General features: G+C 56.3%; 1 protein-coding gene across 1 annotated transcript in view; it reads right to left on the minus strand.

Moving 5' to 3' along the window:
* ANKMY1 (ankyrin repeat and MYND domain containing 1) overlaps positions 1-14,319 on the minus strand; it is a 51,848-nt gene that overhangs the window by 17,076 nt on the left and 20,453 nt on the right. Inside the window, exons 10-13 of the mRNA XM_040232002.1 lie at positions 12,698-12,811; positions 12,197-12,362; positions 5,678-5,753; positions 4,762-4,922 (exon numbers count right to left, since the gene is read on the minus strand). Coding sequence (XP_040087936.1) covers positions 4,762-4,922; positions 5,678-5,753; positions 12,197-12,362; positions 12,698-12,811 — 517 coding nt within the window. The remainder of the gene's footprint in view (positions 1-4,761; positions 4,923-5,677; positions 5,754-12,196; positions 12,363-12,697; positions 12,812-14,319) is intronic.

The following is a 14,319-nucleotide window of genomic DNA, read 5'->3' on the forward strand; positions in this document are numbered from 1 at the left end:
GATCGTCCCCACACCTGGGAATCGTCCCCACACCTGCCAGAGACATTTGGGGGCTCCCACATACCGTGTGCCCACCAGAACCCAGAGACCCACAGATACTGAGCCAGAACTGTCTTGGAGTGTCTCCTGCGGAGGTACGGGTCAGCATGGCCTGCTGCAGGGGCAGGGGCTCTGGGTGCAGCAGACTGGGTATGACATAAGCCCTCTTGGAGGAGGTTGCCATTAACCGCACCGTAGAGCTGCCAGAACTTACACAGGACTGAGGAAACAGACTCTTAGAAGGCACAAACAGAACCTTGTGTGCACCAGGACCCAGGAGGAAGGGGCAGTTGACCCCACAGGAGGCTGACCGAGACCTGCCGTGAGTGTCCAGGAGTCCCCGGCAGAGGCGTCAGCTGGCGGTGGCCTGCTGCAGGGTCGGAAGCGCTAAGCGCAGCAGTGCATCATGGGACCTTTGGAGGCCGCCATTATCCTCGTCACTTCCACCATAGTTTGGCCTCAGGTCAAACAACAGTGAGGGAACACAGCCTGGCCCAGCAACAGGAAATTGGATTAAAGATTTACTGAGCATGGCCCTGCCCATCAGAACAAGACCCATTTCCCCCTCACTCAGTCTCGCCCATCAGGAAGCTTCCACAAGCCTCTTATCCTTCTCCATCAGAGGGCAGACAGACTGAAAACCACATCCCAGAAAACTAACCAAACTGATCACATGGACCACAGCCTTGTCTAACTCAGTGAAACCATGAGCCATGCCGTGTAGGGCCACCCAAGACGGACGGGTCATGGTGGAGAGTTCTGTCAAAACGTGGTCCACTGGAGAAGGGAACGGCAAGCCACTTCAGTATTCTCGCCTTGAGCACCCCATGAACAGTATGAAAAGGCAAAAAGCAGGACCCTGAACGATGAACTCCCCAGGTCAGTTAGGTGCCCAATATGCTACTGGAGAAGACTGGAGAAATGACTCCAGAAAGAATGAAAAGCTACAGGTAAGCAGGTGAAAACCACAGTGTAAGAAAATCGTTTATAGAATCAGCGCAGCCTCGTACCGTCTCATTCAGGGTTGCTTCCTAAGCACGCTAGCAAACTGGGCCCTCAAGAACAGGACGGACAGAGTGGACCACAGAGCAGACGTTTCCACGTGGCCAAGTTCAACTGGGAGAAGGCCCTTCCCGTGGGAGCCGGAGACAGGGTGGGGTGTGCTTTAGGGGGTCCTCACAAGTCAGGGAGAGCAGACCTCCCCAGGAGAAGTGGGCAAGAGGAAAAACAAATGCAGAATCGGCGTGTGGAAGTGAGCTGTGAGCTGAGGGGTGCGGCACCCCGGGGACGGGACGGGCCGACACCACCAGAGCCCAGGGCTGGCGGGGCGGGGGAGGTACACGACCAGAGACCTCCAGAGGGCGAGCCATGGATGCAGAACGTGTGTGAAGAGCTAATCCCCGTGAATTTAGACAAAGTGGAAAATGGGCCAACAGTGTGTGTGCAGCGGCCTTGCACATGTGGACGGTGAATCGACATGCCCATCAAAGGGGCATCAGGCAGACACCCTGGGGTTCCTGCATGGAAGTGACAGGACCCCACAGGGTGCTAGGAAGGCAGGTTAAGGTTCAAAGTGAACCTTTCTGTTTTGATGATGGATGGAGTGCATGGAAAAGCACACACGTGTGTACGGGGTGCTGGAGGACATATGTGCGTGTGTGCACACGTGCACAGATTAAAATCTAAACACGTTCAGGGCGTTATCCTTGAGTAGACTGGGATGCTTTCTGCTGACTTCATCTTGCACAGCCAGAATAAAGACTGTTTTCATTTGGGGAAAATGATGTTGCAGATAAATAGCACAGATGTTCACGGCCTAGATTACAACATGACCATGCTCCCACTGTAGGTACACATGTGTGCGTGGTGTGCACACACGTTACATATGATGCCTTCTGTGGTTCAGCCGCTCAGTCGTGTCCGACTTTGCGACCCCATGGGCCGCAGCACGCCAGGCCTCCCTGTCCATCACCAACTCCCGGAGCTCGCTCAAACTCATGTCCATCGAGTTGGGGATGCCATCCAGCCATCTCATCCTCTGTCGTCCCCTTCTCCTCCTACCCTCAATCTTTCCCAGCATCAGGACCTTTTCAAATGAGTCAGCTCTTCGCATCAGGTGGCCAAAGTATTAGAGTTTCAGCTTCAGCATCAGTCCTTCCAGTCAACACCCAGGACTGATCTCCTTTAGGATGGACTGGTCTGGGGACTCTCAAGAGTCTTCTCCAACACCACAGCTCAAAAGCATCAATTCTTCAGCACTCAGCCTTCTTTATGGTCCAACTCTCACATCCATACGTGACTACTGGGAAAACCATAGCTTTGACTTACAGACCTTTGTCAGCAAAGTGATGTGTCTGCTTTTTAATATGTTGTCTAGGTTTGTCATAGCTTTTCTTCCAAGCATCTTTAACTTCATGGCTGCAGTCACCGTCCACCGTAACTTTGGAGCCCAAGAAAATAGCGTCTGTCCCTGTCCCCACTGGTGTCTATATAGACTCTCAGATGGAACTGGAAGCACACACACCACAGTGTCGACCGTGGTGATTTCCAGGTGCTGGGATAACTGCCATTGCCCATTTCTTACTTTTCTGTCTGTGTGTTCTGGAACTTGTAAGAAGTCATCATTAGGAAAGTTTTCCTTCTGGCAGATGCAGTGGAGGCACCCACGTCCCCCTTCTCCCGGAAGGCGCTCCACAGCCACGTCACGTGTCCCAGGGTGGCTTGCAGCCAGAACTGGCTGAGGCAGGTGCAGAGGCCCACCCCCAGCCTCCACAGGGAGCCCCTCGGCACAGCTAGCCCAGCTCCAGGGCAACGGCCAGGCCCTCTCCTCTGCCCAGCTGCCTTCCTCAGCCCTGCCGGGAGTGGCAGGCAGGGCGGCCCCAGCGAACTTCCCTCGGGGAAGGAGGGAGCCTCATGAGGGAGCCCGGTCCTCGACAAGACACTCCGGAAATCAGGCCAAACCAGCATGGCTGCAGACGCCGCGCTAACCAGCGAAAAGCCTGCTGGGTTGGGGTCCTCCCCAGCTCAGCTCCAACCACCCCACCTCCTCTGCCACCTGCCCACCCCGCCACCATTCTGCTCTCAGCAGCAAGCCCCTCCCTGGAGCACCTACCACCTTCCTGCTGGAAGATGGAGTCCCCGGCCCTCACGCCTCACCACCCCTCCTCCCACCCCTCCATGGGGGCAGACGAGCCACCTGGGGACCCCCCTTCCTGGCTCATGGTCACCCTCTAGTTTCCCCTCCATCAGTTGGGGGTGATTCCCACATCCACCAGCCCCCCTAGGACAGCCCTGGCAAAGCAGACATTCAGTAAATGCACATGGAAGAAACGGACGCCCTGGCCACTAGCGGACGTGGAGCCCGTGGGCAGGAACAGGAGGTGCCGCCCCACCCCCGTGAGCCGTGACGAGCCCAGACACCCCCACCTCCTGGCGGCACCTTCAGAGCACGCGCCAGCCCTGACGCGCACCCACCGCCCTCCTTGCCCGACAGACAGCCGAGGCCATGGGGCCAGTGAGACCACTGGCCAGACGCAGAGCCCCTGGCCTGGGTAGGGGTGCGTGCGCCCATGCTGTCTATAGTCGTGGCCGAGTCCTTGGGATCCCATGGACTGTCGCCCACCAGGCTCCTCTGTCCATGGGGTTCCCCAGGCAAGAACACTGGAGTGGGTTGCCATGCCCTCCCCCAGGGGATCTTCTGCACCCAGGGATCGAACCTGGGTCTCTTATGTGTCCCACACTGGCAGGCGGGTTCTTTTACCACCAGCGCCACCAGAGAGCCGGATCAGGGTAGAGGGTTAAAACCCCTCCAGGGGGGCCGTTTTATTTCAGGGTCAGCGAGCAGACCCCCGCCTTGGAGTCCTCAGGGCCAGCAGCCCAGAGGCAGCCCCACAGGCGGGTGCCAGCAGGGGGGCCAGCGGCCCAGCCCTCCTGGCCACGGAGCCCAGCGCCACTTCTTCACTGAGATCCATTCACCCTCCAGGACTCCTCCTCCTGCTGCTCCCCTGGACAAGAAACTTGCAGGGAGTGGGGGGCCTGGAGGTGGGGGGCCGGGCCGTCCCCGAGGAGCCACGTGCCTGTGCAGGCCAGTGGCTGTTGCTGGAAGCACTGCCCAGAGCAGTCTCTGCTCTCGGCTCCCCCGTGTCCCACCGCAGCAGGGGCGCCCGGAGCTCAGGGCCCAACAGAGCTCACACGCGGGTGGCATACACGGCAAGAACCAGCTGTCAGGGCAACTGCTCCTCAGAGATGACCCGAGGTGAGGGGACTGCAGCCAGATCCAGGGTGCCCCCCACAGCAGTCTGTTACTAAAAGACCCATTTCACAGAGTGGGAAATGGAGGTGATGCTATGGATCAGAGCTCCAGGGGCACGGGCCCAAGGGCAGGGGTCCGTCCAGCCTCTCCACTGCAGCCGAGGACAGAGTCGAAGAAAGAGCAGGACACCCCTGCCTCCCCCCCCGACCCCAACAGGGCCCAAGCCGCCCGGCCATGTCTCAGGGGACAGCTCTGCACACCACCCTGCCCAACCACGGCCTCGCCGGAGCAGCAGGGCCAGGGAGAGTCACCGCCCTCAGCCCCGGGCTCTCCTCCCTGCGTGCCTCCCTGTCACCACACAGGCCCCCTCCCCGGGAATCGCACAAAGTGGCTGGAACTGGGGAGATTTCGGGGCATGACCGGGGCCACCCTCCCGGCCCCGCAGCAGCCCAGCCGCCGCCTGGCCTCACCAATGGCCATGAGGGCGCTGCAGTCCTTCTTGTGGAAGTCGGACCAGGCCTTGGTCTTGCAGTACTTGCTGCAGGTCAGGATTCCATAGCAGCGGGTGCAGGGTGCCAGGCGCACCCCGATGGAGCGGCCACACTGGTAGCAGAACTTGAAGAAGGGAATCCTGCAAGGGAGCAGGCGGGCAGTCAGGGGGTGCCCGGCACGTGTGCCTGAGGCCCTGGGCGCCGGGACCCGCCATGTCCTGCGTTCAGAGCGGACAGCTCACGAGTCCTGGTCTAAGTGTGTTCAGCCCAGCGCTACCAAGAACAGGAAACAAGCCCCCACTCTGTGCTGGCCAACACCCCCCAGGCAGGAAATGACATCCCCTACGCAGGGACCCTCACATCATCACCATGGCGAGGGGTGGCAGGAGTCTGCAGTGTCTGGTTCTGGGCGGGTCTGCTTCGGGGCCGGGGGGCAGAGAGCTGGGTACGTGCTCTTCCCCCTCCCGCCCACCTACCCCCACCCTGCCTACCAGGGTGTCCTGGGCAGAAGCTATCTGGGATGCCCATGGGGATAACGCAGCACTGGGCATGCAGGACTGCCCCTAACAGTGGGGACGGGGCAGAGCTGGGGCCCAAGGGGGCCAGCAGTGGAGGGGCAAGGAGGGCCTCGGCTTGATGCGGGTGGGGGGCATCTCCGAGCAGCAGAGCTGGGCTCACCCCCACTTAGCCACTGCCCCCTCCCCGGGGGCCATGGAACCCACCCAGAGCCACCCAGGCTAGTCCACAAGTGAGCCTGCAAGTCCCCTTGCCCCCATCCTGGCTTGAGCCATGGCCCGCAGCAGAGCTGGGCCTCTCGGGAGCGACCCTGCCCTGGGCAGGGAGGTCGTGGCAGGCTCAGCAGCACCACCCAGCCGGGCACCACCCAGCCACTTACTGCTCCTGTTCCAGCAAGTCCTGGCCCTTGGGCATGCCACCCCTCCGCTTCAGCCGGAGGCAGGGGGCCAGCTCCGCTGCACCGAGAGAGACCTGCGTTAGCCTCCACAGCCCCGGGTCACACGTGATGCCCACCTGTGGAGGGCAGCACTGTGCTGCCCGCCTCCACCACCCGGTGAGCCCCTCCCCAGCCCTGCAAGGCCGGCGGGGCAGGCAGCACCACCCTTGAGCGGCCCCCAGCAGGTCCGAGGACACAGAGCGGGCTGTGTCCCTCTGCTCCTGCAGCCATGCCCTGAGGTCCACAAGCCTCCTGGCTGCCAGCCCCAGCTCCAGGTTCCTGACTCCACCTTTAACGGCCACAGGGCAGCACCAGCTTCCTTCTGGCCTTCAGCTCACACACCCCTCTGGTCTGGAGACCCTTGGCTCTGCTCTCTGGCCACTGGTGGCAGGATGCCCAGAGGGCTGGGGGACAGGAGAGCAGCGAGCCCCCGACAGTAATCACCTGATGCTCAACAACACCCCTCTGCTTTCCTGTGCTTAGACAATGCATCAGTCCTCTCAAGGAAGGCCACCCATCCTCCACTCCCCCGGCACCCCTTCACATGCAGGAACCCCACAAAGAAACACCCGTTGGCCAGGACAGTAGAGAATGTGGGAGACCCTCCTTCCCCGCTCTTCACGACCCCCAGCCCCCAGGACCACTCCCCATGCTGTTGTGGGGTCCAAGCAGTTCTGTGAGTGACAGAGTGGGGAGGGCCAAAGTGCCCTCCCGAACCACCTGGCAAAGCGAGGCTTCTGGGGGAGCTGGCAATAAAGCAAGATGGTAACTCTAACTCTCCTTTCCGAATTTGATGCCTTTCCTTCGTTTTTCTTGTCTAATTGCATAGTTTACAACTCTAGTACGATCTTACACAGAAGTGGGGAGAGAAGACGTTTCTGTCTCCTTCCTGACCTTGGGGTCACTGACTTGATGTCGGCCGGGGGGGTTTTCTCACAGGCGCCCTTCATCAGGTTAAAGAAATGCCCTTCTGCTCTTTGTTGTGTGTTTCATCATGAAAGGATGTTGGATTTTCTACATCAGTTCTTTTTTTTTTACATCAATTGAATTTTTTCTTCCATTTTAACAGTATAGTATATTACATTGACAATTTTGTTGTTGTTAAACCATCGTTGCATTTCTGGAGTAGATCCCATCAGTCATGGCAGACAGCTCTTTGGCACGATGCTGAGTCTGGTTTCTACTGTATGTATATTTTGGCCACATTACACAGCTCGCGGGATCTTAGTTGCCCAGCCAGGGATGGGACTCATGCCTCTGCATTGTAAGCACAGAGACTTAGCCACTAGACTGTCAGGGAAGTCCCAGTTCATTAGTATTTTGTTGTAGATTTTTGCATTTATATTCATAAAGGATATTGGTCTTTAGTTTTCTTACAATGCTATTGTCTGGCTTTGGAATCAGTAATGAGGCTTCATAAAATAAGTTAGGAAATGTTCCTTTCTCTTTAATTTTTGAAAGAATTAGAAAAGGATCTGTGCTAATTCCATGTTAAATGTTCGGTACAGTTTACCAACGGAGCCATCTGTACCTGGGTCTTTGTGTGGAGGTTCTTTGTTACTTACTCAATCTTTTTAATTGTTATGAATCTGGGCAGACCTTTTATCCCCTCTTTAGATGCTATGTTTTCAGCAACTTCTCCATTTCATCTTGGTGCTCCAACTCGTTGTCATAAAGTTGTTCATCATATTCTCTCATAATTCTTTCCACTCCTAAGTGTTTGGTAGTAATGTCTATTCTTGTCATTCTGATTTCAGTAATTTGAGTCTTCATTTTTTCCTAGTAAATCTAGCCAAATGTGTCAGTTTTCCTGATTTTCTCAGTGAACCATTTCCAAGGTTTACTGATATTCTCTATTATTTTTCTATCCTGTATTTCACTAATATTCTCTCTAAAAGACACACATACATCTCTCCAGCTGGCAAACCAGCTTACTCTAGGTTTAGCGAGCTCTTCTTTTGCCAGTGTTTCAAGGAGCAGTGTTAGGTTAATTGATTGAGGTTGTTTTTCTTTGTAATATGGGCATTCATAGCTATACACTTCCCTGTGATCACTGCTTTAGCTGCACTCCGTGAGTTTTGCTATGTTGTCTTCTTCCGCATTCATATCAAAGTACTTTCTAATTGCTTTTTTAATTTCTTCTTTGACCCCTGGTTATTTAGAAGTGTATTGTTTTATGTGATATCTCCAAATGTCTTCTGGTTATACTCATTTCTAATTCCATTCCGTTGTGGCCAGAGTACCTAATCTGCATTCTTTCTATGCCTATAAATGTATTAAGAGTTTTGGGGGGGGGTTCTTATGGCCGAGCGCATGGTCTGCCCCGGACAACGTCCCACGTGGACTCGAGAGGAGTATGTGTCTGCTGTCTGGTGGGCATAGCGCTCGGTAAATGCATGCGGTCTCGTGGTCTAGCGTGTGTGTGTTCAGTCACTCGGTCATGTCCGACTCTGTGTGACCCCATGGACTGTAGCGTGCCAGGACTCCCTGTCCTCTGTAGTCTGACAGTATTGCTCAATCTTTTCTCTATAATTTTGTGCCTAGATTTTCTACAAATTATTGAACATCGGGAATTGACATCTCCAACTATTTTATTATTGAATTATTTATTTTGCATTTCACGTGTGTCTTTTCTGCTTTGGTTACTTGGGTGTCTGCTGTTAGGTGCATATAGGTTTATAATTACTTTATCTCCCTGATCAATTGACTCTTTCATCATTTAAAAATGTCCCTCTTTATTGTCAGTAATATTTTTGCTTTAAAGTCCATTTTTAGGTAATACGGGTATGGCTATTCCAGCTTTCTCGTGGTTGTTATTTTCACGATGCAAGATTCTTTTATCATTTTACTTCCAATCTATTTGTATCACTGAGTCTAAAACATGTCTCCTGTGGGAAGCATGTAAATGGATTTTTCTTATTTTTATTCAATCGAATGGTTTCTGCCTCTTGACCGTATTATTTAGTCCACTCATTCTTGATGTTATTACCGACATAGCTGGGCTTACGTTTGCTGCTTTACATTTTGTTTCCTACGTGTCTCGTATTTTTGTCCTTCTGCTGCTGCTGCTGCTGCTGCTAAGTCACTTCAGTCGTGTCCGACTCTGTGTGACCCCATAGAGGGCAGCCCACCAGGCTCCCCCGTCCCTGGGATTCTCCAGGCAAGAGTACTGGAGTGGGGTACCATCGCCTTCTCCAGTGCATGAAGGTGAAAAGAGAAAGTGAAGCTGCTCAGTCGTGTCTGGCTCTTAGCAACCCCATGGACTGCAGCCCACCAGGCTCCTCCGCCCATGGGATTTTCCAGGCAAGAGGACTGGAGTGGGGTGCTGTTGCCTTCTCCGTTTGTCCTTCTACTCCTCCTTTATTTACTTTTTTGCATTAAGTGAATACTTTTAAATGTAATGTTTAATTTCTTCAATTATTTTAAACTATACTTTTGTTATTTCCTTGAAAGTGAAAGTCACTCAGTCATGTCCGACTCTGCAACTCCATGGACCATACAATCCATGGAATTCTCCAGGCCAGAACACTGGAGTGGGCAGCCGTTCCCTTCTCAAGGGGATCTTCCCAACCCAGGGATCGAACCCAGGTCTCCTGCACTGCAGGTGGATTCTTTACCAGCTGAGCCACCAGGATTACAATAAATAAAATCCATATATATATGCTTATAGTAATTTTTCTATAAAATGCTTATATATAAATCATGCAAATTTCTTTTTGAATCTGTTAAGAAAACATGCATTTATTTTTTATTTTTACAATTAGCTTTGCCAGTGCTCTTTATTCACTGACTTGATGACTTGATTTCCATCCGGAGTCACGTGCTTTAGTACTTCCTGTAAAGCAGGGCGACGAGGGACAAGTCCTCAAGGGTTCTGTCTTCGGGAATGCCTTTCTGTCACCTCCATCCAGCTTTGCTGGATCTAGCATTCTCAGCTGAAGCTTACCGCTTTGAGCGCTTGACTACGCCATGCCACTGCCTCCTGGCATCCGTGGCTTCTGATGAGGGGCCAACTGCTGACTTCACTGGGGTCCCGTTGTGGTGAATCATTCGGTTCTCAGTATTTAACTATCGTGTGTCTGTTTGTGGGTGTCTGTGTTTATCCTATTGGGAGTTCATTAAGCTCTCTGGATATACAGGTTGACGATTTTCAACAGACTTTGGATGCTTTCGTCATGGTGTCTTCCACTGCACTTCCTGCTCACCTCTCTCCACGGCGCCCACTTCTCACCAGGGGCCTGTTCATTTCCCATCGTTACTGCCCCCCTCTGGGGCTGACTGTCGTTATTTGCGCGTTGGGTGGTGTGTAGGTGAGAGGGTAGGGGAGGCTCGTGTTTGAGTCGGGGCCGGGGAGGAGTGTTATGGACACACCTGTATCCTTCCAAGATTAATTTGCTGAAAGCCTAACCCCAGTGCCACGGGACTTGGATGGGGGCTTTGGGGTGATGGGGGCAGAGCCCTCTGGTGGAATTAGTACCCTGTAAAAAGAGGAAGTGCACACTCTCCCTCCCATGTGAGAACAGGACAGGCAGACGGCGTCGAGGAGCCAGGAAGCAGCCCTCCTCAGAACCAGCCACACTGGCTCCTGGCTCCTGGAGTTCGGTCTCCAGCCTCCTGAACTGAGCAAACACCTGCTTGTTGACTAAGCATCTCCCGCCCTGCTGAACTCAGGCCGCGGTACCTTTACAGCCCCTGACCCGATGGGACAGGGAAGTCGTGTGTGGGCACGCAGCTACGAGGTGGTCGGCAGCCATGAGCTGGTGTGAGGGTGAATGGACGTGCGTGGCTGCGGGTGGGCTGGTGAGCGTGGTGGGGGGGTTATGATGGACGGTGGGTGTGTATGTGTGACAGTGTGCAAGGCGGTTCTGTGGGGAAGGATGGGATGAGTGTGCAAGTGGGGAGGAATGGTGTGGGTACGTGGAGGGGGTGAGGGGGTTGGTCCCTGGGGGCTTGTGTGGGGGCTGGGCTGGGGTAACAGGTGTGTGAGGACAGGGGTGTGAGGGGTGGTGGGGGTGAGCAGTTGGTAGGGATGTGTGTGAGCGGGTGGTGGGATCTGGTCAGTAACTATTTGTGGGCTGGAGAACAGGGGTCTTATTTTGTTTGTGCAGGAAGTTTAGATATTGGGGTGTGTGTGTGTGTGACAGGTGGGTGAGGAGCTGAGGGTGCGCAGGTTTGTGGAGGGGTTTGGCAGGTTTGTGTTAGTGTGTGAGTGTGTGTGCAGCAGTGAGGAGTGCTGTGTATGGAAGGTGGGCATCTCGGGGCTGCGGGGTGCAGACAGGCGGTGTGTGGAAAGGTGGGTGGGTGTGGGCTTGCGGGTTGTGTGTGTATGTACGTGTGTGGATAGGGGCCTGGCAGGTGGGGGAGGTGGGGAGGCTGGTCCATGTGTGTGTGAGCACACGCGTGGGTGGTGGGCAGGGCGGGGGTGCTGCTGGGGGGCTTAGGGTGCGGGGTACATGTAAGGGAGTTGGGCAGGGCGGAGGGGCATCGGGGTCCCCCCTCCCAGCTGCTCTCTGAGCGCCCCTGGCACCACCTCTGTCTCCCCATCACCCACTGTGCAGGTTCCGGGCAGCGGACAGGAGCAGAGGTGTGGCTGAGGAGAGGCCACCGGTTCCCAGCCCCCAACACAGGCAGCCGTGCCTCAGGCTCGCCACATGCCCTGCCCCACCCCCGTCTCCTGGAAGGCACAGCCCCTCCCCTGGGCCCGTGGGCTTCCCCGGGAGTCCACTCTCTTTCACCAGCTGAGCCAGGAGACAAGCTCCCCGTCTGTGCACCATGGGGTTATGGATCCTTCGCCCATGCCCGAGGACCCACCCGGCTCTCACCCAAGACTGCAGCTCAGGCTGGCTCTGCCATGGGGCTAGACCACGCAGGGCCCTCAGGAGAGGGTGACCCAGGGCTTCACCCCTAGACCAGGCTGTCTACCAGCTCCACCCCCAGGGCGCAGCTCACCAAGCAGACCGCAGGGCACGGTCCCTCACCCCCACCCCCAGGGCAGGCACGTCGCCCCTCCTCAGGTGTCGTGTCCCCCACCGTGGCAGCAGGGCAGCCAGGGGGTGGGGCTGGCTGGGACACTGGGCAAAGGTGATGCTCCCAGACCTGTGAGGGGACCTCCAATATTTCTCTTCCCAGGCTCACCTCCCCAGCCCAAGAACCCCCTTCTCAATTCCCCTTGCAGACATCCTTGGCAGAACATCTGAGGGCCAGGTGGACACTGGCCCAGCAGGCGTGTCCTCTCCTGGCCCACCCCACACAGCCTCCTGGAGCCAGACCTTCGGGGGATGCAGCCCCTAGCACAAGGCACCCATGCTCTTCCACGATGCATAGAGCCTGTCACACACACTCAGGCCAAGGGGGTCTCCGGGTCAGCTCTGAGCTGCCTGAGGAGCCCACTGCAGCTGCCCACCCCGCTGGCTGCCCGCCACGCCCACACGACCACCCTGCCCGAGCGCCCGCCACGCCCACCTCTCTTGCTCAGATGCAGCACCTTCAGGTCCCACTGGCACTCCTTGGCAAAGACGGCCTGCCGCAGCTGGAGGCCCATGTATTCCAGGAGCTTCTTCCGGGCCAGAAATGTCTCCCGCTCTGCAGGCATCAGCATGTGGAAGGGACAGTGGGCTATCTTCCGGTCCTGCAACCCAGCACCGGTCACCACCTCTGAGCACGGGGCACCTGGCCCCCAGTCCCCCAGGGGGAGCAGGTCCAGCAGCCCTGGCCCATGCCCGACACTGTTTGGGGCACACTGTGGTCGCGACAGTGATTGTGAGGACAGACCAGGATAATGCTCAGAGAGCTGGCACACAGGCAGCTATGCTGGCAACACATGCTTGGGGGGGCTGGATTTTCCATTCTAGGAAGCCGGGGGAGGACTTGGGTCAGAGGCATGAGGGACCTTTGGCCCGCCTTCCCCAAGAGTTGCTAAAAGCCCCAGCTCCATCCCCATCGCCAATGAGAGACTCGACCCACCTGGAAGAATCTGAAATACCCATAGTCGACCGCTGTGCCCACAGCCGTTTTGTCCCCCTGTGAAAGTGTCACAGGGTTCAGGATGTCAGCCCCGTAATTAATGAGCCGGTCAATCTGTGGAGAACAGAGCCCACGTCATAGGCTTGCGTTTGCCCCAGCCACCAGGGGGCCCTCCCCCCCAGCAGGAGAGCAGGGCCGGGCTCCTGCCCCCTGCGTGACCCAGCTGGGCCGAACTCCCAGGTGTGCGGAGTGTCAGCAAGACAAACAAGACAGACAGATGAGACATCAGAGTGGCGTATCCTGAGAGCGACCCTCAGAGCAAGGTTGAGTCTGGGGGCTGGCCGGCTCCTCGGGCCGCACCCCCAGGGCACCCTGCTGAGGTCTGGCCCCACTCCACTAGCTGTAGCTGGTGGGAGGGCAAACCCCAAGTGGTCTGTTTGAGACAATAGCTGGGTGCAGATGCAGTTGAGGCAGATCATGGACAACAAGATACAGAAAGGCCAGAAGCCCAGCTGCCACTCCCAAAGGCCCGGGAGCAGAAGCAGGGCACACGCACGCATCCTGCGCTCAGCACCACCGAAGGGCGGGCAGACCGCCTGAGCCTCTAGACTGACCCTGGACACACGCCTCCACCCACCCCATAGAGGAACAAGCGCACCCCGCCTGGGGAATGAGCAAGGGAACCTGTGGCTTCTCAAGTTCTGTAGGTTAAAGAGGCCCAAAGCTCTAGTCTGTACATGTTCAGCACCCATCCAACCACCCGCGGCACTCAGTAAGACCACAGGCGCTGTGTGCCTGGTTGCAGAGACCAGCTACATGTGTGTGAGTGTGTGTGTGCTTGCACACGTATTCAGAGGTGTGTGGATGTGTGTGCATGCGTGCGTGTGGTTGCAGAGAGCAGCTGTGTGCGTGTATGGTTGCATGCACATGTGTGCACCAGTGTGTGGACATGTGTGTGCATGCACGAGTGTGTGGCTGCAGAGAGCAGCTATGTGAGTGTGGGGGTGCTTGCACACGTGTGCACAGGCGTGTGATGTGCCTGTGCATGCACACGTGTGTGCATTTGGACGCCTGGCACACCCCGAGGCAAGGTCCTCCACTCCTGACGCAGCACCAACTGCAGTCATCGCAAACAGCATCCGTCAGAGGCTCCACCCAGAGCACGACAAGGAAGGGTGCTGTGCTCCACAGAGGCTCCACCCAGAGCACAAGGAAGGATGTTGTGCTCCACAGGGGCTCTTTGGTTTCACAGCTTCATCGAGAAATGCTGACAGAACCACAAACCACAAGGCTCGATGTGACAGACAGAATCCAGCTGTCATCCACAGGGGTCCAGAAGCCACACTTGCTGAGCAGGGGTCAGCAGGGTCGCTACGTGGGGAGACACAAGGCGGCCTCAGTGGCTCACCAGCCTCTCATCACTCAGCCTTCCTTCCTCACAAACAAAAACCCTGGGTTCTGGGGGCGCTGCCAGTGAAGCTTTGCTTCCAGCAGAGAAAGCACCCCTACCCAGGACACAGCTCCCCTATCCCCACTCAGGACACAGCTCCCCATCCCCCACTCAGGACACAGCTCCCCATCCCCACTCAGAACACAGCACCCCACCCCCCATCCCCCCCCAG

Source organism: Oryx dammah, unplaced genomic scaffold (assembly GCF_014754425.2).
Source record: "Oryx dammah isolate SB20612 unplaced genomic scaffold, SCBI_Odam_1.1 HiC_scaffold_28, whole genome shotgun sequence".
Classification (NCBI taxonomy): domain Eukaryota; kingdom Metazoa; phylum Chordata; class Mammalia; order Artiodactyla; family Bovidae; genus Oryx; species Oryx dammah.